Below are 22,961 nucleotides of genomic sequence, written 5' to 3'. Positions count from 1 at the left end.
ATACAAGTCAAATACACAACACTTCTATATAGGATGCTCTAGAACTGCATAAATCAAACTCTTTTTCTGTGTGTTATGTTTGAAGCACTAGAATTTTTAATGCCATGGTTGGATGAACAGCTTTGAATTCATACACAAAACAAAAGCAGTCAACCAAAAAGAACTATTTTTGTTTCCATCTGGGCTCACTCCACATTAGTATATTAGGATCAAATATCAAGACTATAGCACAATATAAAATGCAGTTCCAATGACTTATTTTCAAACAAAAATCCTCCACTAGCAAAGCAACTGGTGAAAAAATTAGCTTGAGAAGGGCTTATCTTGTGCATTTCCCCATTCCATCCTCCACACCAACCAACCAAAAAACGCCCCCTTCTCGTCAGAATGATTTATTTCATTAAGTTGAACTTGCAACTCTTTATTTACCTATTTCCAATATACACAACAGAGCTAGTTCTTTTATCAGCATATGAAAAGTTAAACCTTAATATGAAACATAACAAAAGCCAGTCATCAACTAGTAGCCAGGAGGCTTTCACCAAGGCCTCCATTATACATTATTACATTTATGCTGCAATTCAAGTGTTAACCGCAGCATAACTAGGAAGGGCACTCCTCATGCACCCAATTAAAGTGCCATAAAATGGGGAACTAGCCATAAAGTGTTCCACATAGCTCAGAATATTTTTATGATTCATTTCTATTGTGCTTTAAAATAGAATGTGTGGCTGGGGACTAAAAATGAACTGTTGGTTTGTGGACCCAGACTGCACCAGGGTCTGGAATGGTTCCAGTACCAACAATCAGCTGACTGTTGGCCCCAGACTGAGGTGGGGTGGGGTAGCGTGCAGGAGGGGGAAGCTGAAAGCCTTCCCCCATTGAGGACTTTAAACCTCACACTAGAGCTGCCTGGCATGGGGGAGAAGAGGCTCCCACTATGTGGAAAGGCAGGGCATAGACTTATCCCACTGGAGACTTTAAACCCTGTGCTGGGCATCTCTGGATAGGCTGTCTGGCACAGGAGAGCATTGGCTGAGGACTATAAAACTCATGTCAGGCAGCAGATGCTCCTGGAGGGGTTGGGGAGAAGCCTCTGCTCCCTGTGCTGAGCAGCCCAGCCAGCGTTGCCCATTGTGGGGTTTTGACAGTCAACTGATCGTTGGCTCCAGCCTGGATGGCCTCAGGTCTCAAACCCAGGACTGCCTGAGTATGGGCCAACAATCAGCTGATTGTCTGTGCTGACAGCCCCACCTGAGGAGGACCTGACACTTTCTAGGGTGGGTGCTGACAATTAGCTGACTGTCAACCCCATGTGCATGCCCTTAGCGTTCAACTTGCCAATACGGAGAGAGCCTGAGCATGTGTGGCATTGCAGGCAGCATGATTATTGGGGTCAGGAATCAGATTCCATTGTACCATTAAACAAAATGTGCGCCAGGGGTCCAAGAGACAGAGCTGTACTTGGGAAGTGCTTGAGTCTTGTGGGATCCAGTCTGTTTTGCATGAACTACAAAACTACAATCACCATTTTGAATTTACTCCCCAGAAGCCACAGCCTTGCATGGATGTTTTTAAGTTCCTTGCATCAGAACTGAGTTCTGATATTCCAGGGGTGTGCTAAGCAGTCTACATACACACCAAAGCATGGGCATTCTGTACATAAAAAAGTTAAGTTGCAAAATTTCTTTTAAAGCTCTCTGTACAGTTCTCTAAAGTATTCACTCGGGGACATCAGAAACCAAAGAACTTGGGCTGTTGTATTAATATTGACTAAAAGGATCCACGTAAAGACAAACATTAGGTTCTTAAATGTTATTTAAAAAAATGGGATCTAGGTATCTAATGGTAAACGTGTAGATTTTTCAAAGGTTATTTGTGCCATCGGTCCCACTGTAGTGAACGACCACAGTGGGTGTCTGCATCTTTGGAAGTCAGATGACACTAGGCACCAACAGCTGAAACAGTAATGTGTTGCTTGTTTCTTATGAGACAGTTTCCAACAACTAACCAGGAGCCATGAACCTAACCCTAACACAGGAATAAAATGGTGAATTCTGCTGCACTAAATCTCCTCTCCTTTACTTTATTTGGATGGATACAAATACAAATAATTTAGCAGATTCCCAATCAACTTAACTGCAAACAAGACTAGGTCATGTGAACAGTTATGCTTGTGTGTAACTAACTTAATAGAAGCCTTATTCAGTCACATGCAAGGCCAATGCTTACTGCTGCCACACAAGCTTTCAGACATAAGAAACTAAAGGCACTACTGTAAAAATTACTTCGTATTTCTTCTTTTCCAGGAGCCAATCAATGTGGTCATCTTGGTCCCGTTCCTTTGCCACAACAACATCTCTTGGACTGATAATATAAAAGAGCGATTCGCCCTCCGAGTACTCTGAAAATGCATATGAAATTTTATTGTTATGTTATGTTTTCCAGAAGTAAAGCCTTCCATTTTAGTACACCCTTGGGGGAGGGGGAAGAGAGAGAGGCTGGCAAGAAAGCAAGCTACTCCAGCAGAACATGATTTTGGATGCTGTATTTCCAATAAATTAAAACTGGTTTAAATGGTAAAATAGCTTTCAAAACTCACCACAGCTTATTGCAAATTCTGATTCATCCACTATGTATAAACTTCATGATGGTTTAGAAACACACTATTATACTTTTAGGGGACTATTACACTACATACCCTGCAATAAATGTATCCTCCCCATCAAGGTCAAGACCATCAAAAGCATAAATGATAGATGCCATAACCCTTGGGGACATGGTACATCATTACAGCAATGCATTTGCAATGCTATAAGTTAAGGTTATATGTATAATGCATTCACTTTTGGTACAAGTCCTTATTTTGAGTAAGCTTAGACTAAAAATTTTCTTAGAGGTCAAACCAGCCATAGACAACGACTGTTCAAAGTAAAACTCTTACTACAAAGCCAGAAAAGAAACACTTACAATCATTTGTAAACAGAAACCCTCAATATTATCAATAAACAGTCTAAATAATGTTTCACACACTGCATTTGAAACCATCAGAAAACGTTTATACACAACTGATGAATCAAAAACATTTGATGAATAGTGAAGCACAACCATGGGGACTGCCGGACTGTCCAATGCTCTTGATGGGAACAAACTGGTCTGGAGACTGGAAGTGGGTATGCTGCATTCTGGTTGCTTAAGGGCATGATCTATGTGTAGGTTTGGCAGATCCACTTTGATTTAAAGTGTACTTCTGGATAAGATGCTTAAAATCAGATTCACAGATTTGAAAAGCCAGAAGGGACCATTACTATTCATCCGCATAATGCAGGCTATAGAATTTCAACCTGTAATTTTGCATCAAGCCCATAAGCTGTTTGAATTACAGTAGGTCTTTTAGAAAAGTATCCAATCTTCACTTACAAGATTTCACATGAGAGAATCCACCACGTTCTCAGGGATATTCTGTCAATGGTTACCGTCACCCTCATTGTTAAAAATGTGTGCCTCATTATTCTGAATTTGTCTAGCCCCAAATTTTGTCCATTACAAATTTTTATTCTTCTATCTGCTAAATTGGAGCCTTTGAAAAATTATGATTTTTAGACATGCCATGATGCGCTGATAAGTCCGTTTGGATAAATCAATCAAGCTTAAACTTATTAAAACTCCTGTTCTAATTCCATTTGTTGAGAAGTTGAATTTTCTTGGTTTCCATTTTTAAAATCTTTTCCAACTAGTCAGTCTTCTTTAAAAGTGCAGACCCCAGGGCAGAGCAGAACAGTCCCACAATGGTCTCCATATGCAGAAGAAATACCACTTCCTAGCTTCTATTTCTCCAACTTCTATATTTGAGTATCACATTAGTCCTCTTAGCCAACATGAAAGAGCTCTTCATCATTCGGTTGTCTATCACAAACTTGAATTCTTCAGAGGCACTACTTTCCAAGGTACTATCCCTCATTCTGTTAGCAAGATCTACATTTTTCCCTGCTAGATGCTTGATTTTATATTTGGCTTTAAAATGCGTGTTGTTTAAAGAAAGCCATTTATCAAATGACCCAGCCTGTTCAGTAACTCATAGAAGCATAGAAAGTTAGGGTTGGAAGGGACCTCAGGAGGTCATCTAGTCTAACCCCCTGCTCAAAACAGGATCAATCCAGGCAGGGTTTTGTCAAGCTGGGCCTTAAAAACCTCCAAGGATGGAGATTTGACCACCTCTCTAGGTAACTTGTTCCAGTGCTTCACCACCCTCCTATTGGGAAAGTTTTTCCTAATATCCAACCTAAACCTCCCTTGCTGCAACTTGAAAACTTGCAACTCTGCTCAGTTGCTCAGAAAAGGCAACTGAATTATTCTTATTATTTACTATTCCAACACTTCGCATTTCACCTGCCAACAGTAACAGGAGAAATTATACATCTCTTCCCAGATCACTGATAAAGATATTGATTATCACCGAGCCAAGAACAAGGGAACCCCATCAAAAACAACCTACTGGATGATTTCCTATCAACACTTAATTTATTTGACAGTTTTCAAGCCACTCAAGCTATACCTGTACAGCTAAGTGTATAGTGACATTTTCAAAAGTGCCTATTGAAATCAGGCACCAAAATACTTTTAAATAGCTGACTTTAGTATAAATTCCTTATCTGTAAAATGGGGATGAGTACTTCACAAAAGTGTGACAATGATAAAGATTGCAAGGCACAAAAATACTGTGGTAATGGGGGCCATATAAGTACTTAAGGCTTACAGAGAATATTGTGCAGATATTGTATGCCTTGAAGGAGTCTATGTCAATGTCAGCACAGTTACCTTTATTCACTAACCAAAATTTTTCCACACACTATGTTAGGTTAACAAGCCCTATTTTTCTTTGAAGCCATGTTGATTGGCATTAGTTATGCTACCAGCCTTTAAACACTTTGCTGATTCACTACATCCAGGTTACAATTATTTAGCCAAGTTTATGGCTTGCCTGAAACCTTTAACCCAATGGTATCACATCACCAAACTAAAAGCAAGAGAGTGTTGGTACCTCTGGTACAATTATTTGGTTAGATATATAGCAATATTTATGTCTGCATAATTAAATAGTCCCAATAGTAAGGTATGTAGGATGTACAATGCAGGCAAATGAATGCAATGCATACAAATCCAGGTAATGTTATAACAACATTCATATTTCCTGACATTTTTGTAATTTTAGTTAGCAAACTTGGCATATTAAGTCATATTTTTGCAGTATATAGGACAACTACGACTACCATAGAATGACATAGAAAAAAGCAAGAGTATATTACAAACAATAACATTCAATGTTCTGATTTCTCCAAGAGTAACTAGGAAGGAAAGGCTGTTTGTAACCAAATAACAAAAACATATTAGAATGGCTCACCTAAATGATAATCCCTACATTCGTTTTCTTGGAATCCTCTTACTGTTAAAGCATCAGAAGAGATTTCTTCAAAAGATTCAGGAAGGGGCTGAATAATATCCAGTCGAGGTCTTGCACAACACTCTGTTTCCTGAGAAAAATGAAACCACAATAATTGTATCCTATGCAATATGTCTTCCTTATATCAACTGATGGCCACCCGAGATTTAAATGCAATCCTTTTGCAATTGAGGTTTCAGCAAATGATACATCATCAAAAATGAACATGCTCAAATTGCCAATATGGAACTTAGCCTTACAGTTGTGTCTACATATGAAGCTATTACCTCTATACGAAACAATTAGCTAATAGCCTCTTTCGCTGTGTTGTAGTGGATTTATACAATGCTTGTTACCATTTGGAAAGAGTGGAGTAAATGCTCTGATATTATGACCGGAAAACAGGGCCAAGTGAAGAAATAAAAATCTGCCTTGAAATTTTCACTTAAACATATCTCAATATCCTTTCGGGGGGGGAGGGGGTGTTGTTTTTTTCCCCTAAATACTGGGTATACATTTTTGTAGAAAATGACTTTTCACCAAATACAACATTCAACGTACGTGTTCACGTGGAAATTTTGCGCTTCACAATTTGCACTGCTTATTACGTTACAAAAACTACATGTTAACACGGCTATTCTTTGTTTTTTGCTTCATAGTGTGTAATCCAGCTGAAGCAGGAGCATACTACTCAAAGCCCTCTCAAAGCTTTTGGGTGAAGGGAAACTATTGACTTGGTATCGCTGTACTCTTAAAAGCCAATGGCAATCACTTAAATGAACTGGTTATGAATAAGAAACCAACAATGAAAGATGCAGTTTTTTACTGCCCTCATTACTCCTTTCAGCAGCTGTTGACTTCTCAAAGGTCACTACCCCTAGCATTCTTGATTCAGCCATCCCAACAGAAAGTTACACTTTTTTTTTTTTTAAAGTGGTTGGCCTATATGATTAGTTCAAATCCAACCTGCTTTTTTAGCAAACAGCAGTTATTATTTGGCAGTCATAAAATAAGCTGGTGGTCTCATTAGCTCACAGAAAACAGAACTCCTCTAGGAGCATCACTGGCAATAACTGACAGCCTTGCCAGCAATCTCAGCAAAGAGACCAAACTAATTAGCCATAAAACTGAACTACCCTAACATCCTTGGAGATAGTCCTCCCTGGTACAAGACAGAGGCACACAGACAGGGCTCAGAGGAAACCTTCACTGCAACTGCTCCCCATTTCTGTGTTAGAAATAATTCTGATTTTACTAATAGAAGAGGTTTGACTAGGTCTGTGCCTTTCACATGATCCGCATTAGTCTTAAACACATAAAAAGCAAATGCATTAAAACCTCTCTTCTAATGAAGTATATAGCTTTACCCAAAATTCTCTTTGCCTCCTTGCTCCCCAAGGCCATCAGGATCTCTTCAACTCTCCCCAATTACCTCTTGCTTCATCCGAGCTCCTTTCTAATGCTACTTTTTCATTAACAATTCTTCCAATTCCTTGCTTACCAGCATTTCAATCCTCCCCTGACCTTTTCTTTATTTACCTCACTTTCTCTACCAGATACATTCACTCTCTTTCTCTCTCTCTCTCTGGAGGAACTGCTGCACTAGCTCTCTTGGGAGAAGTGGCGGAGACATTATTTTTCTCCTTAAAATAAATAAATAAAAAAATAATCATCTGATGTCCTGCAGTTGGGCTAGCAGCTAACCCTATTGATTTCAATAGGTTTGAGCGTTGGTTTGAGCCTACAGCATTTCATTGCCTAGCAACACGTGCACCCAGTTGCTTAAGGTTACTATAGTGATGATTGTCTAATGCAGGCATACTATCAAAGAGATGATCAAGAGCATCTGCCACACTAACGCTGAGGCCTCAAGGATACCCTCCCCCTCACCTTCTCCCTGTTTTACTTTGTGTTCCAAATCAAATATAAACAGGACAGTTTCTCTCCTGGTAAGAATTAATGCTGCTAATTGCAATTTCTACCTATTTATAAATAAGACACAGTGCACAAAACAGATGTCTCCGAGGCAAAAGGAACAATGAGCTTCTGCTTCAGCAATTTGTGCCCTGACCACAGTGACCCCTATTGTTGGAGCTGATCAACTTCACTATTCTCATTTCTTCTAATGCAGAGTGTCAGCAAGGTCTCCCCCTCCCTCCCCCCCCATTACAGCTGGATGAATCCATTTCTCCTCATATATGAATGCCAGGGAAAAAAGAGAGAGAGAGAAGATCCAGGGAAGATCCTGTCTTGTTCCCTTTGCTCCTTGTGGGAAGCAAAGTGGGCCTCTACAAGGTAAATATATTAGTCCAAGCAACCTCTTTTGACCTTATTTTATAGGTCAGGAAAGTTTTATCCATTGTTCATTACAGACTAAGCTGCCTACGAATCCCTTTACAGATAATCAGATGTGTGCCTAGCTTAAGCCCAACTCAAGAGATGGTTTTGTGCTGCAGTGCAACTGTAATGCCAAATAAATTACCGTTTTCTCAGAAATCTCCTTTACATACGACAGTATGACAAGCTGGTCGCAGAGAGGTGCCAGTCCACTGATGTAGAATTCAGTCTCAAATTGGAAAACTGCAACACAGGAAAAGACACAGTAAAGATTTTAGAGTAAATGAGTCTCTCTCTCTCTCTCTCTTTTTGAGACAAAAATAACCCCCGCTCCCCTGAATTTCAGAAGCAACTAAGCAGCATAAGTTCAGCACCTTTGGGCAGAGGAGAGGAAATCAGGCCCCAAATACATAACAAGCTTTCACCTGATCTGAGCCTTCAAGAGACTAAGAAGCGACTTGTTAGACCAGGGGCGGGCAATTATTTTAGGCAGAGGGCTGTTTACTGAATTTTGGCAAGCCATCAAGGGTCGCATGACAGGCAGCTAGGGCAGATAAATATTAATTTTCTAAATTTTTTAGGGGCCCTACAGGCCAGATAGGATAGCCTGGCAGGCCGCATTTTGCCTACCCCTGCATTAGACCAACCGAACCAAGTAGTAGAAAACTACAACCAATGAATTCAAATGAAAGGTTAGGGAAAGAACCACCCTTGCATTCAGGCCCAGGCTGGAACAACCTGTGAGGGCTTACGTGAACTTTCAGTAAATGACCAAACAACACAGCAGAAGCTGGGCTAGGTAGAATTACCTGCACTATAGAAGCTATAATTTTGTGGTAGATGGGGATCCAAAGATTGACTAATCAATAACCAAAGAAACTTATAGACAGGATCACGCTAAAAGTGGAGAAAGAGTAGCTGACATTTCCTTTTTTGGCCCGAATTCACAAAACTAAACACAAATTTCTAAAATCACTCCTAAACCTAGGGATTTGAACACTAACTAGAACTGTGTTAGAGCAAGAGACAACTAAATGTTTCTTTTAAACGAAACTTTTTCAGTGCACTACTACAAACGAACAGATCTGACATAAATCAGAAATAATTATACAGGTTATTTCTACTTGGCTTATACTTCCAGTGTTTAATATTAGGAAACACTCTGCTTCTTTCTTCTCCCTTGTATCCTTGATCAACATATACTGGTTGATATGAGACACAGAGATGATCCGTAACCGATTAGTAACTTATTGCAGTTGCGAAACCCCAGGCATAGACCCAGTGTACTATTTTCTACCTAGTTTTAAAAGCATCCAAGTGTAAATACTGAAAATGTTATCATTAGTTGATAATGATTTATAACAAAACAGAAATACACTCCAATTCTGCAATAAAGCTAAACCAGAAATGAAAATAAAAGAAAAGGGAAAGAAAAGAGAAAAAAAAGAATATCTTGACTGTTAAATACACAAAGCTAACAAATAATAGTTAAATGTTATATTTGGCTCTATGTGAACAAACAAGTGCTATTTAAAAATGAATACTAACACTGAATAATGAATAATTTAGGCAATGAAAGCATCACATCAAAATAAACTTTCAATCAACACTCTTCTAGGGGAGAATATGCTGACATTTGTAATCCTCTAGGTAATTATTTTGCTCTGGCCTGGAAGACCGATGAGACTGACTGGAATATGCCACACGTTGTTTTGAGCACTGACATTAGAACAGATGATGTCAGAAACATTATCTCCATAATATATCTTGCTTCTGACATATGATTTAGAATTTAAGGACTTAAAGGCATAGTGAAAGCAGAAAGGAAATATTTGAACAAGATGAAATAAAATGGTCCAAATACAAAATACTCCCTAGAAATCAGCATTTACTGGAAAATATTCACTGACAGATTTTGCAAGCAGCATATGGGGCTGAACAAGGGGGGCACAGAGGATTCAATCTGGTGGGGGGAATAGGGAAAGCAATGTGGAGGGGGTACTTCTGTCTTTAATATAAAGATGATGAATAAAGTCTTCAGGAACACCTATGTTCATGTTCCATTGATTTTTATTGGGACTAAAGCTCTTAAGTCCTTTAGGCAGTTCTGAATATTTTTACCCTACACATGTATACACCACAGTGCAGGTGAAATAACCAATACAACTGTTCTGCAATAGGAGGCAGGATGCGGTAGAAAGTTTTGCTTTAAGACAAAGTTTGGTTTCCTTGGTTTCCTGTTCAACTTTCTCATAGCTAATCCTCAAGAGGCCTTGTTGAAACACAATACTATAGTTCTCCTGCTGAGGCCTTGAACAAAGAACATCATCTAATAAAGGCAGTTCTTCTTGACCTGATAAAAGCCTGGAAAACTAATCACATACACCTTTTTCCTGATGAAATTTAAAACTTACGGAAGTATAGAATTCTACTTAGGTTCACTCTTTGGCTCACTCTGGTGTTTTATAGGTAGCCTGTAACAAAGGGAGAACAACAATCTGACCAAAACAACTATTCCAGAACCAGAACCATTAGTACTAATTTGAAAAAGGACTCCCAATCTATCAAACCAAATCTAGAATCTAAATATAGTATGCAACTGCAGCCAGATAGCACACATTTATGCTTCAGCCTTATAGAAAACAATATTCAGGGTAAATCAAATCAGATTTACTCTGTTCCACTGTGAAATAAAATTGCTCAGAGGTAAAAAAGAAAATTCTGAAGCCCTCAAACTATTTCACTTTAGGAAAAAGTAAGATGTGTCAGTGAGGAAATAGAACAAAAATATTTAGTGCTACTGATTTCCCTGGGACCAGGATTTCATTGATTATGTTTTGGGACAAGCAAGCAGGAAACTAAACCAGCAGATTGAGAATTTGCTTGCAAACTGGACTGAACTGAAGAGACAGGCTCAGGTAAGCACAAGATGGCACCAGTCTCGACTGCAATCCAGACATGCATCAGTATCTTGTGTTGAGATACCTAAAACAGCTTTAAGCTGCTAAACTCGGATTCCAGCAGCAGTGTGCAGCTTGGCTTGCCACAGCTACAAGCCCTGCTGAGGACCACAGGTGGGTACCCTGCTGATGAAACCTATACCACTACTGGTACTTGAGATACTAAGTTAGAAAGCCATTTTTGGTAAATGTGAGCAAGCTGCAAACCCCACCACTGGACTCTACTGAAGATATACTAGTAAGCATTTTAAGATGCTACTTGAACTGCCCTTTATTTGCTTTGGCTGCTTCTGCAAAACAAACCAAATCTTACCATATATAGAGTGCACTTGTTTTTAGAGTCAGCCAGTTGAATCTGACAGAAAAATAAAAGTGATCAACTATTTACAGTTGGCAAAAAGGCCAATACGCTATTTAAAAATAGCTATTTAAAAATTTAAAAATTACACGTTACACTTAGACCACACTAAATCTGTGGAACGTTAAGTGGTGTCAAAGTTAGAACATGCTGTGAGCAGTCGCATGTTAAAGATGAATACCCTCTCTCGCCTGCACAGCTCTGACTTGCTACTAGAGGGCTGGCAAGCAGGGGCATGGCAACGAGCCGGGACACCTGGGTTCAGTTCCTGTTCTGGTTTGGGGAGGGGGGGTGAGGGGTGGAAGAACGGGGTAGCAGAGGCAGGAGCATGGAGGTGGAAAGCAGAGGCATGTGGGCTGTGGCTTTTTCCATCCATGTGCTCTATCCAACTCTGTATTCCCAATGCACTAAACCATGGGCACTCTGTGCTGGTAGCACCCTCCCTCCCCACAACCTCAGACAGGAACAAGGGGTGCAATAGGAAGCTACAAGCCCTCATGAAGCCATGTGGCCAGGGGAGAACCAGAAGCATTTGGGGGAACCAGACCAGGAGATATGGGAAGATTTCAAATAACCTTGAGTAATTGAGGTAAACTGAACTTTTCTGACACTTCTGCCCAGCTCCGGGCAAAAGGTGCAACCCTCTCTGGGGAAAGTGGTGGGAAGGCTGAGACTGGGTTAGCAGAGGGCTCCCTACAGCACAGACCTCTCCTACCACCCCGGGACAGGAACACAGGGGGCCAGCAGAGAAAAGCCACAGCCCCTATTCCCCCATGCCTCCCAGGTCCATGCTCTCACTGCTGCAACTCCTCTCCTAGCACTGCCAGTGTCCTGCCTGTTCCCAGGCAGTACTATACTCTGGGGAGTAGAGTTCAGGAGGTTGGAGGTTCATCATGGAGCAAGAGTGGGGGGAAAGGGTCCTGGGAGTGGTGCATCCTGGGATGCTGGAGGACTGCAAATTGCTCATTTTATCTCCATGGATTGCAGATGCAGGGGAGAAAAACCGAAAAAACAACAGAAAAAAACCCAACACAGCTACAAAATAAATCCAGGGTAAAAAAGAAAAAGGCAGCAATGTGCCTTCAGAATCCACTCTAAAATTTTCCCCTAAAATTACATTTATGTCCTGCACGAGAAATTAAGTAACTTCGCGACAATAAAATATGCACTTAAGTACATTCTAAGGGAACATTCTTTTCCTTAAGCTTCTATAAGTAGACCATATGAAAGTACTACTATTACCAGCTGTCAGGCACTGTATATACCCTCTCCTGTACTGATGCAAAGTGTTTTCCACAGGATGTGCTTGAAGGTTTTTAACCTAGAGTTGACAACCACTATCACCTTTTCTAGAGGATGAGTGGGATGGATAAAATAGTAATCCTGAAGCTTTAATCTCTTATTACATAAGGAAGTTCTGAACCAATGCTAGCTAAAAATTCACTGATTAATCATTTCTGATGTGTTCTGAAACATGCACATAAAAAAAAAAGTGTTTTCACTAGAATTAGCTAGTATTACAATTGACAGGTAGTTAATGCCTCTCAATGCTGCATTACTTGGGTGTGATCAGAGAGCAAGAAAAACTACACTACATAAAACTAGTCAAGGCCCTGCTAACGTCTTCAGAGCTGTTACCTGACTGGATATTGACAGAGTGGAAGTAGAAAGTTCCTATTAAAAACAAAACATTTGTTATCATCAGGGATCCAGGTTTTCCGTTTCCCATGGGAAAACAGAGTAAAATATGGATTTTCCCCTTTACCCAAGGAAGACACGGATTTCTCATTTTAACGGAGAAAACTGCCCATTTGGCAGTTTTGTAAAGAGCTCTTTGCAGGCTGGCAGAGTTCCAGTCTGCAGGGGGCTTAGAGGGAGCAGGAGGAGGGTGGTCAGGCAGGGGGTGCCATGTAGGTAAGTAGGGGGCAGGGACTGAGGTCCCCATAGTGAGGAAGAGAGGGAAGGAGAGAGGGAGCTGGGCAGGGTTGGGGCTGGGGTTGCTGACCACACTGGCAGCGCATGGGCCGTGGGGCCTGGGGCCTGAATGCACAGCCACAGGGCTCCAAAGGGGAGCAGGATGAGGCTGTGGGTGGGTCATCTGGCGGGTGGGACTTGCTCCCCATCACTGTGTGCACTCCCAGGGTACAGGGGACACCCATGCCCCCAGTTCTGTGTGCAGGGTGGGGGTGGCTGTAGGCCACTAACTGCAGACTCAGGCTCCCTGCCCTGCTGCTTTCCCCCGAGGCCCCCACAGCACAGTGGGTGTGACCCAGCGCTGCAGGGCATAGCGGGGCTGCACTGGGAAGCTGCTTGCTGTTGCGAGCCCTGCACCACTTTGGAGAGGCACCTCCTGCACGCACAACAGTATCAGGGGCAGTGGCACAGGGCTGCGCCCCTCACTGTTTGCATGCGGGAAGCGGACATGTCACTAGGGCAGCGCGGAGCTCACAGCAGCAAGCAGCTTCCCCGTGCAGCCCCACTGTGCCTTGCAGCGCCGGGTCGTACCCGCTGGGTTACAGAAGCCCTGAGTGAGGGCAGAGGGCAGGAGCCCGAGCCTGCCTCTGCCCCACGCACAGATCTGGGGGAGTGTACAAAGTGGCAGGGAGCCACCCCCACTCCCCTGCCTGAGCCCACAGAAGGCTAGAAGCAGGCAGCAGGGTGGGGGATCCAGGCTCTGCTCTGCTGCAGTGGCTGCTGTATCCTGCTGGAGACAGGGGGGCTGTGGACCCAGGTCCCTGGCCCTGTAGCTCTGGCAGCTGGGGGCCCCTTCTGCCTTCTGGCAGGGCTGGGGGTGGGAACAGTGGGCTGGGGGGGGGGGCGGGGGGAGTGAGGGGCCTGCCTTTCATTTTAATAATGAATTTTTGGGGTTTTAATCAGAGAATTTGCAATTTTTTTTATCCTGGAAAACCAGGATCCCTAGTTATCATTACCAATTACAGATACCACAGAACAGATACGGAAGCGAATTATTAGATCAACCAGCTCATCACTCTGTCAGCATAAGATGGACATTATATTAAATTACCTAGTGTTTTGTCTTTTGCCAGCAGCACTACGATTTGCTATATAACTGTATTACCAGAATCAACTGCATTTATGAAAAATATACATGACTTCAGTGAAACTAAGCAAAATCTTATCTATGCTTCCACCAAGATTGCTTATGATTTAACTCTGTGAGATGTAGAAACATATTGTAGTTCTTCTGAAAACATCCCATCTCTTTTCACTATCTCACAGCAATGAAATCATCACTGATATCACTTCCCATCACTTACAGTACACATTTCTCCTGGAAAAGAATCTATAGTCTTCACAGAAATTATATGGAATTATACTTATTCCACAAATTAGTGAAATTCCAGGCCCTAAAATGATTGATGGTTGCAAACGTGACATTCTAGCAAGCTTTCCTTCACAAAAGAGTGCAGAACAGACAGGTTTTCTATACATGAAAAGTACAAACAGGGCAATTTTAAGTGACAAACAAGGAAGGACTATTTGGCAGCCTATGGACCATAGCATTAAAGCTAGCTTATCTTACTAGGTATCTTGCCAATTACTAGCATGTCCCTTTTTTGTAATCAAGTGACAAGGCTAATAACATAACAGCATTATATTGGTCTAGTGTTTTACTAGGTAGGTAACTTTGTCCATTTAAATTTTAACAGTATAAAGATGCCCAGGATATAAGATGATGGACTCTGATAAATGAAATACATTAAATTAGAAACTTGGGATGGAAGGGCCTCAAGGGACAGCTGCATGGATGTAGGACTCACTATTCCTAAGCCATCCCTCTTCAACCACTGATGATGATGTTCTGTTCACTGAGTTCAATAAAAAGTTCTTTAAAAAAAAAAAAAGAGAAAAAAAGAGGACAGTATGGTAAAGAGGACTACATTACTGTATTGGAGTATTTTGTTTCACAAACCCAAGCCAAACATTTGGTGCTATTTGCCAGAAAACAAATCGATAACATGCTTCTACTAAAATTTAAATCTGAAATTCAACTGTCCAATGAGTTCACTAGGTGTCACAGAGTGTACTCCAGGGGATGCTCTCTCGGGATCACTGCAGCCTTGTCTGGTCTCCGAGTGCTCCTACGCACATCCGAGGAGCCTGCTCCAACATGTTGGAAACCCGGTGCATTGGAGCAGTCTCGATTAATACATTTTAAAAACGGCAGCGGGGCTCTTTGAACTAAAGCTCATTGGACACGTTTTATTTCAAAGCGTGCCACCGCTATTTTGTGAGCGTGGAGATGAGTGGCGCCTGATACATGTGACACGTGAGGCTACCAGAATGCATCATGTGTAATCAGCATCGCTGCGCATCTCTGCACTGACAAAATGGCGGCAGTACACTTTGAAATAAAACATCTCCGATGAGCTTTAGTTCAAAGAGCCCCACCACTATTTTTTCAGTGCTGGGATATGCGGTGACACTGATGCATGTGATGCACGGACACTTTTAATTAGCATGGTTTGCTAATTGAAGTGCCTGGCGTCGCACTGGAAGCACATGTAAAAATGCCCTGAGAATGGAAACAGGTCTCATCTGATTTCTCATTTGTGTCACCTTAAAAAAATTTTAAGGTGACACAGATGTGGACTAAACAGATGTCCTTAGCCTTTGTACATATAACCTATAAACCAATTTCCAAAAGCAAACCTCTAAATATAATTTTCTAAGCCAAACCACCCATTATGGTGTGGGACTCCCTGCTTTCCCTGCTCAGCCAGTTCCACATGCTGGCTGGCATGCAGGGATGGGGGGGAAGCACCCAGCATTCCCTGCAGACCTGGAGCAGTGGGGAACACTGCTAGGCACACTGGCTGTTCCCCTGCCCAGCTGGCACATTCCCCCACTGTCTCTGACCCCAGCGTGAGTCTGAGGCAATGGGGAAAGTAGTGGTTTTCATCACCTAGCCAGCCCCACAGAACTGGGAAAGCCTAAAACACAATCAACACCCACCACAATAAAGCAGCAGAGTCTAATACTACCTTTTGTTGCACCACTAATTTTTGGGTCATGTGAAGCAAAGGGTAAGGGTATCTGTTTACTCCACATTTGTGGCACCTTATACATGTATTAGAATGGTTTAGAATGGGCAGCAGGGCTTAACTCATTTCTGAAAAGCTTGGGTCTCACACAGAGTTTCACAGCCTTCGAAACAGACAGGCTGTCTAACACAACAAGGCCAACGGACACACAGTCTGGGAAACTGGGGGCATGTCTCATACTGTTCCATAACATGAGATACGGTGGCAGCAGCTAACAAGACCCCACATCAGGGCCCCCCCCCCCCCCCCCGAGTCCTGGTTTTGAGGGAACAGACCAAATTAGGAGAAGGCCCGGAAAGACCAAATTAGTATGTGTGCGTGTGATGAGCTATGTGGATGTACGATGACCACACAGAGAAATCAACCAGCAACAGCCATGGATCAAGAGTCATCAGGAGGGAAGACAAATACAAAAGTAGAGACTTGAAAGTAACATCCTCAGTTGTGTTTTCAGGTGTCACCAAATTACATTAGACAAGATGCTTATTTATTTGTACCTGCCTCAATCTATACCTCTGTCATATATATAAACTCCAAACTCTGATGATTTTCGTAAGGATAATACTTAAATGTTTGTAAAGTGCTTTGAATTAAAGGTACTGTGTAAATGAAGAATTAATCACCTCTTACCCTTTACAACAAAGGGTATTTGTCCTCAGTTGAAGAAAGGATTCATATTAACCCTTCAGCCTTAGGTATCTAATGTAGCTAAGCACATGGTTTAAGTTCTTTCCTAAAATGTAACTTTAGTATGAAGTCCATGGGCAAACACAGGACTAAAAACTCTTTAAAAAAACCACAATGGTCTTTAGTCTATGTTAAGCCTGTAATTCAATAGCAATATTTTCTAATCGATACAGTACTGTAGTAGCTGACAGAGCTAAACTAACAGGATCTGCTCTTCTAACAAACAAAAATATACCACCAGCTACATTTTGCTAGAATTTATCTATGCTTTTGAATGAAGACGCATGCAAGTAGTGAACTATACCATAAAAAGAGACAGGGAAAAATTACCATAGCGCTGCTACTAGACTGAAAGATATAAACCAACTTACTTCTGCAACGTAAGTTTTAACATAAAAGGGCTGACTAGATACTTCATCCAATTTTTCTATTCATGCAAACAAACCATTGGCTTAAAAAAAAGCAGTTTTCATCTTATTTTTCTATGGTATGGGGCAGTGTGGTTTAGTAGCAAGGTAGGTGCCACATTTATATCCTGCCATAGATAGAAGACATTGAAAAACATCAAAGAAGGTGAACAACTTGCTACATAATGTTTGGCAGACAAGGTTCTCTGGGTAATCCCAATATCTTTTATTAGACCAACTCAAATAGTTGGAAAACTTGTTCTTTGCAAGCTTTTGGTTACAAATACCCTTCTGTCAGGCTGAGGAAGCATCTGCAGTTGGTCCATGCTCTTCCTGGATGGAATAGTAAAAATAGTACTATTGCAAGCTTTTGGGTACAAGTACCCTTAAATAGTTCCTGGATGGAACAGTATGGACCAACTGCAGATGCTTCCTCAGACTATTTAAGGGTACTTGTACCCAAAAGCTTGCAAAGAACAAGTTTTTCCAACTATTTGAATTGGTCTAATAAAAAATAATGGACTCACCCAAAGAACCTTGTCTACCTATGGCCTCCAAACATAGATCTGGAGCAAAAGAAATCTGAGCCCTATTAACATTCAAAGAGAACTATGTTGATAGTGGTAGTACTATCCCAAAAAACAAGCAGCCCTGTGTGAAGCCTCCCCATTCACCCCATGGCTAGGGACAGAAATTACACAAACTGCTTTAAGTGATTGGACACCAGATCAAATCTGTAACACAACAGAAGTTCAGTGCACATAAACAGCTTTCAAAATGGTTGAAACCAGTTTAAGATAAACATGGATGGATGTAATATCAGACTTAACTGATTTAGGTTAAATTGCTTTATTGAACTATTGCTCCAAATCCCTGTGAACTCAGAAAAAATACTGAGAGCAGAGGGGAAAAATATTTAATATAATAACCAGTACTGTAATTGGTTATTTGATTCCTTTCTCTAATACAACAAAAATGCCATAACAAATAACTTGCCAATGAACCTCTGAAAGCAGCTTCTTGTTTGTTACGTTCTATTTACTGTCCTCTCTGTATATTAAAAGCATAGGCGTTAAATAGATGCTTAGTCTCTTTTGGGGATACAAATGTCTCCAGTCAAAAACATCCAAACTGGCTGCTGTACTGGGCTAAGAACCTTAAATATTGCTATCTTGTGCCTGCAGGTAAAGTTGGAATATCAACAAAGCTGAAAACAGATCGCACTTCATGAAAGAATGTTCGTGAGCAACATTGTCTATATGATGATATCAAAAGCTATTGTAATCTCTACTGAGACCTCAACAAATTATGCCCCCACAACCTTCTACCTGCATTCTAAAGAGTGCTGCTCATAGCATTCAGCAGAATTGTCCTCAGCGCTGTGACCCAAAACCAGAAAGGAAAGTCTCAAGCACTTTGTTAACAGGTAAGCAAGATAAAAAAAAAAAACCAACCACTCAAACATGCAGAGAAAACTGTAGGCTGAAAAAGGTAGGATCAAGAAGTTTCTTCCACAAAAATCTTTAGACTTGCACTTACACAGTTTGATGACAAACTAAAATATTATTAAAAATAAAGTTTCAATTATAGAATCACAGAAAGACATGACAAGTCAAATAACAGTAATTACCTTGAGTGGGCACGTCTGCATACACACATATATTTGCATGTACACATAGAGAACAAGGATCCTCCCAGATAATTTTTGGAACTTTCTGAAAATATTGGGTACACACTCAGTATTAGTTTCTATACCCAGCACCTAATGAAGTTGCTATTTGTCTGAAGTCACTGTATATTAGTGGAAATAGTCCCATTTGGTATTCTCAACTCAAAAGGTAAAAGCCTTGCTTCCGTGAAAACAGTATGAGTTCTACCACTGCTTTCTGAGGGTGTGTACAGAAGTTACATTTTTTGTGCAACGAGGCCCCCGAAAACACTCTGCTGCCACATCACAACAAAGGTCTGATGTAGCATCAGACTGGGATGCTCTAAACCAGACCTCCTTAAGAAACCCGTGTACTGGTTCCTTGAGAGAGTTAAATTTTGGGCAATTCCACCCACATCCCATGTGGCTTTGCAGAAGTGGGGGAGGAGAAAAATGGAGCCCCCTTGCAGCACAGGCCTGGCCCAGCTACCCCTGCTGCATCTTGCTGGGGAGTGGGGGGAGCAGAGCCAGGCCTGCAAGGTAGGGGCCCCTTCCCTCCCCCTGCCAGCCCTGGGCATGGCAGCCATGAGGTTGCTGCTGTCAAGAAACTTGCATGGGGGGCGGTGGGGGGGAGGTGCGAGAAGGGAGCCCCCCCCCCATACAGGCCTGGCCAGGCTCCCACCAAGAACTGTTCCTCCCCCCTCCTAGCTGCTGCTGTTGACAATTACCAGCTGGGGGAGGCCGGCGACTGAGAAAAGGGGTGGTCTAAAAGCCTCCTGGAGAGCCCCTGTCTGCTGGCCTGGGCCAGTGCAGGGAGGATCTAAGCTCCCCCCCCACAACCTACAGGCAAATGCCTGTTGGGTTCAGTGGTGCTCTAACTCATGGCGCTTTGTGTAAAGTGCCTTGAGCTAGAGTGCCTCCCCAATAGGCTGCCTGAACGTCTGTACACCCTTGAGAAACCAGGATTTCATCCATATCTTTTAATTTAATATGCCTATAGCCTCACAGGTAAACCAGAAGAGAGTAATGCATGGACAGGAGTCTAAGAACTCTACTCTGAAAGGTCCTCAAACCTATTTTCAGTATAAAGCTCTCTTTCATTCTTCTAAGAAATTAGGCTTCCTGCTAGTTATGTATCAAAATAGGAATCTCTTCTAGGAATTGTGTTTTTTGACAAATACAAAAGCAAAACCTAACCCCCCAAGCTTATCCCTGCAATTTGTTTCATATTGCACTCTTAGTATTTGGCCTTCTCCACATTTATACACACCAAGAAAATGAGAGAGCGTGCAAGACTGTAAAGATAGAAGCCAAGTGCCAAGCAATCTGAAGCTGGGGAAGTTAACTGATGCTCTGCATCAGGAGATAAAGAAAAAAGGAAGTGGGAAGCTATGTAATCAAGCTCCATATGGTATATTAGAGTTTATCTTAGCTCCTTAATGTTTCCTAAATTTTTTTTAATCCAACCAAACAAAAAACCAAGTTGCTTCTAGGAGCATAGATGTGTAGGAAGATATGAGATGTAAAAATCCCCAAGAGGCACCCTGTCCTAAAAACACATGACAGTTCCAGGCTCCTGAGATTATATAATTCTTAGCATCCCAAGCTAGTATGAGAATGACATTTCAGATTAAATACACAGCGTATGGAGTCATACCAGAACACTACCTAGGAATTAGCCACTGAAAAAAAACCAAACAGGTCTGGAATGTTCCTGTAGCCATGATGGTCTAGGAAATGTTGTGAGGCAAGGCTTTTTTATGCTAACTTTTCTTGGACCAACTATAATTGGGAGATGTTGGACAAGCTTCCTCAGGTTATCTGAGAGAGTGCACTTGATACCTCAAAACTTGTCCAACTACTCTCTGAACTATATAATTGGTCCAATAGAAGACAAGACAAAAAACTTTAACCTACCACTGGAAAACAAACAAAACCCCCCAATTTTAACTGTCCAGTTTCATATGGGAAAACAGACTTCACAAAAAATTACTGAAATTCATCTGTCGAAACTTAAGAGGTTGTGTTAAATGCACAAAGCCACGGGATTGTACCTATTTCAACATAACGGCTAGGCAGATCTCGCATTTCGCTGGCATGGCGTTCCTTTACTGAGCATATCTAGAAAAACAAAGATTTGTATCATTAACATTCGTTTCAAAAATATTTTTGCATCATGTGTTACTTTGGAACCATGAATTCGTAGAACTATAGCCCTGCAAAGCTGGGGCTGAGAATCTCCTCAGCTGCAAGATGCCCATCTCCAGCTGGGCATGGTGCACTCTTGCAACTGGGAACTCAATCAGCCGGCAGAGCTTCCAGCTGCAGAAACAGACCCCGCTCCATGTGCGAATTAAAGCTGGATAGCAACCAGCTATAAAGTTGGTACATATTTTCCAAGGTCTAAATTTATAGCTGATTGGACATTTTATGGAGAAAGGTACCTTGCATTTGTAGCTCGTCTCAGTTAAGTGTGCAATTAACCAGTTAATTGTATAATACCTGTAACATGTAAAGGGCTCCTGATTGACAAAACTGCTCTAGGTGCATAAATCTTATAACATAGACACCAATACCAAGACACAGTAAAAAACTGGCAAACTTATAATAAAACCTCATGGTCTATCAAACTCTTCAAGATTGTAACAACATGAAAGGTTTTATGACTTTACCTATCTTTCTTTCCACTCCCTCTCCATCTGCTCTTTCCAAACACTTTTAATTTCCCACTGGGCATTGATGTATCACTCTGTTATTAGAAAGCATCTAATGTGCTTGTAACAAAACTCTTGTCAGATGCCAGTCTGAGCAAATCATACAGTCTCCAAAGCATGTGTTTGAAATGCCAGCACCCTGCTAAAGCAGGTCTGAAAGAAATGCAAATAAAACTTCTTCCCCACCTTTTTCTATGGTTGACTGAAATTACCCCCGTCTTTTTTTATTTAGCAGTGACAACGACCATACAAAGAACCTTACGATATGGTGTTCCTGTTTATGCTAATCAAAATAAAAATTCAACAACCTTCTAAGAGATTTCAAAGACGGAACTCTCTCAAAGCCACAGAACAGGAAAATTCCCCTGAGGATTACATGAACTGTACACGCACAGAGAAATCTGTCTGACCACTGGGCGTCTGTTATTACTCCTCCTCATGAGGGTCAGCCCAATGACATTTCTATGGCAGCAGGAGTTCTGCACACAGTAGTCAAACCAAATTCCATTCTTTTCGATTGTCTTTGCTTTTCAGAAATAATCTTCTGTTTGCCTGTGATAACAGCAAGCATTTATTACAAAGACAGGTAATTGTACCTTTACTGAATTTCCCCAGCCAATAATCAGCGTTAAATTGTCCTTCCAGCAAAGGCTGCAGGGATACATATCTGGACGAAGGCTTATATTATCTCTAGGCACATTGGTAATTCTTTGCTTGGAGATCATGTCAAGTATCTTCACACCCTGGAAGTTTAAATACAACACAACTTTATTTAATATGACACCTTCCCAACAAACTTCATTTCAAACATTCCACAGTGTTAGGATTTACAAGATACTGTAAGCAGTTTTTGGTTCAAATAATAGGAAATGGCTGTACAAAATGGATGCATGATAGAAAAATATTAACATTCAATAAGTCAGTAGAACAAAAATTAAAACGGTACAGACTAGAAAGGAAATGATATAATTGTATGCACAATTTAGATGAGATGATATAGGAGTTGACAGAAAGGGAAAGAAAGGAAGAGAAAACCAGGCAACTAATAAAATCTGTCCCAGACAAAATGGAACTCCAAAGCAGAAATATTTGTGAAATGGTAGAAAGGAGACAGTGCTAGATGTGCAGATGGATTGAGAAGAGAAACCTACAAGCTGGTCAATAAGGCACGTGTATACAATACTTTTAAAGGATTCAATCCAAACCCAAAGATGAAGAAGAAACATATTAAAAAGATACAAAATACATAACGGGTTACTTTTAGAATTAGGAGCTAGCCCCCTCCTCTCCCTCCCTCCTCAATCTACAGAACTCTACAGAAAAACTTAACAGGAATTTTTGCAA

General features: G+C 41.3%; 1 protein-coding gene across 5 annotated transcripts in view; it reads right to left on the bottom strand.

The window, feature by feature from the left end:
* Nucleotides 1-22,961, bottom strand: part of VPS41 (VPS41 subunit of HOPS complex) — a 166,581-nt gene that overhangs the window by 51,386 nt on the left and 92,234 nt on the right. For all 5 annotated transcript variants that reach the window (XM_006267880.3, XM_014602587.2, XM_059728674.1 and 2 more), the window contains 5 exons: nucleotides 22,214-22,360; nucleotides 20,958-21,024; nucleotides 7,923-8,020; nucleotides 5,402-5,531; nucleotides 2,289-2,404 (listed from right to left, as the gene is read on the bottom strand). In XM_006267880.3, coding sequence (XP_006267942.1) covers nucleotides 2,289-2,404; nucleotides 5,402-5,531; nucleotides 7,923-8,020; nucleotides 20,958-21,024; nucleotides 22,214-22,360 — 558 coding nt within the window. The remainder of the gene's footprint in view (nucleotides 1-2,288; nucleotides 2,405-5,401; nucleotides 5,532-7,922; nucleotides 8,021-20,957; nucleotides 21,025-22,213; nucleotides 22,361-22,961) is intronic.

The sequence above is a fragment of the Alligator mississippiensis genome, chromosome 5, assembly GCF_030867095.1.
Source record: "Alligator mississippiensis isolate rAllMis1 chromosome 5, rAllMis1, whole genome shotgun sequence".
Taxonomy (NCBI): Eukaryota; Metazoa; Chordata; order Crocodylia; family Alligatoridae; genus Alligator; species Alligator mississippiensis.
The sequence above is the reverse complement of the archived record's forward strand: the minus strand, read 5'-3'. Positions and strand labels throughout refer to the sequence as shown.